General features: G+C 43.7%; 2 protein-coding genes across 2 annotated transcripts in view; one reads left to right on the top strand and one right to left on the bottom strand.

Annotated features, from left to right (window-relative positions):
- The window catches only part of LOC106818893 (protein PRRC2B-like), a 2,517-nt gene extending 2,063 nt beyond the window's left edge, over positions 1-454 (top strand). Inside the window, exons 3-4 of the mRNA XM_014823563.1 lie at positions 28-115; positions 282-454. Of these exons, the coding sequence (XP_014679049.1) occupies positions 28-115; positions 282-454 (261 nt within the window). The remainder of the gene's footprint in view (positions 1-27; positions 116-281) is intronic.
- Positions 455-1,500: 1,046 nt separating this feature from the next.
- On the bottom strand, positions 1,501-3,098 carry LOC106818892 (uncharacterized protein K02A2.6-like). Its single transcript, XM_014823561.1, has 2 exons — positions 3,023-3,098; positions 1,501-2,936 (listed from the first exon to the last, which is right to left on the bottom strand). The coding sequence occupies exons 1-2, from the start codon at positions 3,096-3,098 to the stop codon at positions 1,501-1,503; spliced, it is 1,512 nt and encodes a 503-aa protein (XP_014679047.1).
- Between the last annotated feature and the right edge of the window lie 167 nt (positions 3,099-3,265).

Genomic DNA, 3,265 nt, shown 5'->3' with positions numbered 1-3,265 from the left:
CATTGACACTTTCATTTTAATTATCAGAAGTCACAACAGGGGCATCAATCTGGGAAGAGTGGTCCGAAATTATGGAGCAGCGTTGCGGGGCATGCGGAAGGGGAGCAGGGACCGGGTAAGTTGCGTTCTGGGTTTGGGAAAAATAATTACACCATTTGTGCACTATTGCAGCTTTGTATAGTGATTTTTTGAAATATCAGTTGTCTTTTGAAAAATGTGTAGGAAACACACAAGACTTCGGGTTGAGTGAAAATCAGTGTTCAATGTTTTCTTTTCTTTAGCGGATTTTTTGAGTCCGGAGTCGACCAAATTTCAGCAAGAGTTTCTTACACTAGCGACAGGAGGGGAAGAACAACAACAGCAGCAGCAAGTACAGCAGCACAGTCAGAAGCCAAGCACAGATTCTCAATATGGGCCAGGCCCGAGCTTGAGGCCGCAGAGTAAATTTCAGTGACAAGCTCTGCATCCAGGGTATTAGCCAGGAATATGAGTATTGGGGGTGTGCAGAAAAAATATATCGGAGTGCATTTTTTTTGTATGTGTGTCTCAGCTAAGACCGTCATTGGGGGTGTACGGGGGCCTCCCCCGGAAAATGTTGTAACGTTTTAAATTTTTTTGGCCGTGCAATTCATGGCTGCACGGCTCGCTGGTTAATACGTTGTCTGCATCACACTCAGAAATACTACATAGTTTTTGAAGTATTAAAAAATCCACAAGTATTTTAAGTGTGTTTTGATGCGTAGAATGCGTTGCTGAATGCAAAGACACATCAGAGTGAAGGTATGGCGGTGTCATGTTTAGCAAGCTTCACATTAGTAGCATGTCTGTTGTTAAGGCAAGGTGGCAAGTGTTGCATATTCCTCGCGGAGGTCATTAACCCAGACAAAGAAACATGGTTGCCATACTCAACAATATATTTCCACTGCGCATGCGCGCATAACAAATAAGGTTACATTACAGGCTGTTACATAATAATGCGGATACATCACAGTCCCCCACACTAAATAGTTAGTTCTCCTAACCCATCAACCAAATAATATCCCAAATGGCAATTTTGTGTTTTCTCTAGTTTCAACAACTGAACTCAATCTCAAGTAAAACACAACTTCGAAATACAGTAGAAGTCATTCAACCAATTGTTACTTCAACTTTAACCAAGCTACTAACCAGCATGGAATATATAATCTCTCAACCAGAAATTGTAACTTAGTGTATACTAGGAATATTCAAAGATAATTGACTCAGAAACAAGAAACACATGTACACACTTATTCCAACATGTTGCGAAATGGACTGTAACGAAATTAGATTTTAACAGGTTTACTTGTACCAGTTAGTATGCATAAACAAAGTGCACACATAGAATGATTGAATTGACAGAACAGAATATTGACCCTGATTGATGTCAATTCCACATCAGTTTTACCACATTTCCGCACATGTCAACAGTGCATCCGAGCACTATAGTCTATTTCAAAAACAGGCTCAATCTTAGACAGATTACACAGTAACATAGTCCTTGAGTTTCACAGAGGGCTTTCTGTCCCTCACAGGATAGCGTCTAACAGGTGTGTTAGTTGCATCGGGATGCGAGTCTCTCATAATCCCAATGTCTCTGTTCTCGACAGGCTTAGCGGTGACAGCCTTAGGTTTGGGAGTCTGCAGTTCTGGCGGTGGAACCACAGCAGCAGAATTGAATGTCTCTACAGTCTCTTGAGAACTGGAATCATTCAGTCCCTCAGAAGTAGCTAAGTCAGACAAGACTTGATAGCGATCATAACCATGAAAGTTCGGCACTTGACGAGAGTCACTACTCTCCCCCTCACTAGTCTTACGCATATGGTCTGCATGAACAAATCTGGCGTTACCAGCAACATCAACCAAATAGCGCAGCGGACCCAGCCGTCTGAGAATTGTCCCCAGAACAAACTTCACCTCCTTATTGTCTCTGGAATTTTTCACTCTGACAATCTCATTCTTCTCAAAGTCACGAAAGTGAACTCGAACATCATGATGTTCCTTCTGTTTCTGTTGTTTCTTCTCAACTGATTTACGCATATCGGGTCTCAGAAGATCCCAACGTGTACGAAGTTTGCGTTTGTTCAAGAGTTCAGCGGGTGTGACACCAGTGACAGAATGCGGCGTGCATCTGTAAGTGAGCAGGAAGTTAGCTAACTTATGACTATCAGACAATCCACTCCGTTCATCGTCCAGAAAATGCTTCTTCAGCGCATTTTTCACAGTTTTCACAGCGTTCTCCGCTTGCCCATTCGTAGCGGGGTGGTATGGTGGAGACAGAATGTGCTCGATGCCATTGCTAGCACAGAATCTCTCGAATTCCTCAGATGTATAGGGCGGACCATTGTCCGTAACGAGCTTCTCAGGTATTCCTTGAATGCAGAATATGCTCCGGAATGCCTCTATAGTCTTTTCTGCGGTAGTGGTGTTCATCTTCACCACTTCTGGCCACTTCGAGTAACTATCCACTACAACTAGATAGTGTTTCTGACGGTACTCTCCAAAGTCAGCATGTAATCTGGACCATGGTTTGTCAGTGTATCGCCATGGATACAGAGGAGACAGAAGCAGATCTGCCTTCAGCGTCTGACAAACACTACAGCTCTTCACCATGTCCTCGATTTTCTCATCAAGCTTAGGAAACCAAAAGTAACTCCTAGCGAGGGCCTTGGTTCTGACAATGCCAAGATGCTCATGATGCAGTTCTCGAACCAATGTTACACGGAATTTCGGTGGGATTATAACTCTCATACCCCACAATAAACAACCTTGGTCACAGGAAATCTCATTCCGAATTCTGAAGTATGGTTTGAACTCATCCTCCGACTTCTCAGATGGTACGTCAGGCCAGCCATTCTGCGCAAACATATAGATCTTCGAAAGAACAGGATCCTTCTTAGTCTCCTGAGCAATGTCCTCTGCAGTGACAGGAAGATCATTCACATATGAGTGAAGTAGTTCACTTGTTGCTCTGCACCAAGGGCAGTGTCCTTAGTACTAGTACTCGGCATCCTTGAACAGAAATCAGCGTTTCCATGATCTGAGGTGCGACGGTACACGATGTCATAGTCATACGCCATGAGAATCAAACTCCACCGTTGAAGTCTGAGTGGCCTCAGTTTGGAGACGTATACATCATGTTGTGAAACCAGCATGACTGTTGGGATTGCCAAAGGTAAACAAAGCTGGAAGTTGGGGGCATGGTGATTAGCTGGTGGGAGCACGTTGGACGACTTATGGGGTGTTG

This window comes from Priapulus caudatus, unplaced genomic scaffold (assembly GCF_000485595.1).
Source record: "Priapulus caudatus unplaced genomic scaffold, Priapulus_caudatus-5.0.1 Scaffold2615, whole genome shotgun sequence".
Lineage (NCBI taxonomy): Eukaryota > Metazoa > Priapulida > Priapulimorpha > Priapulimorphida > Priapulidae > Priapulus > Priapulus caudatus.
The sequence above is the reverse complement of the archived record's forward strand: the minus strand, read 5'-3'. Positions and strand labels throughout refer to the sequence as shown.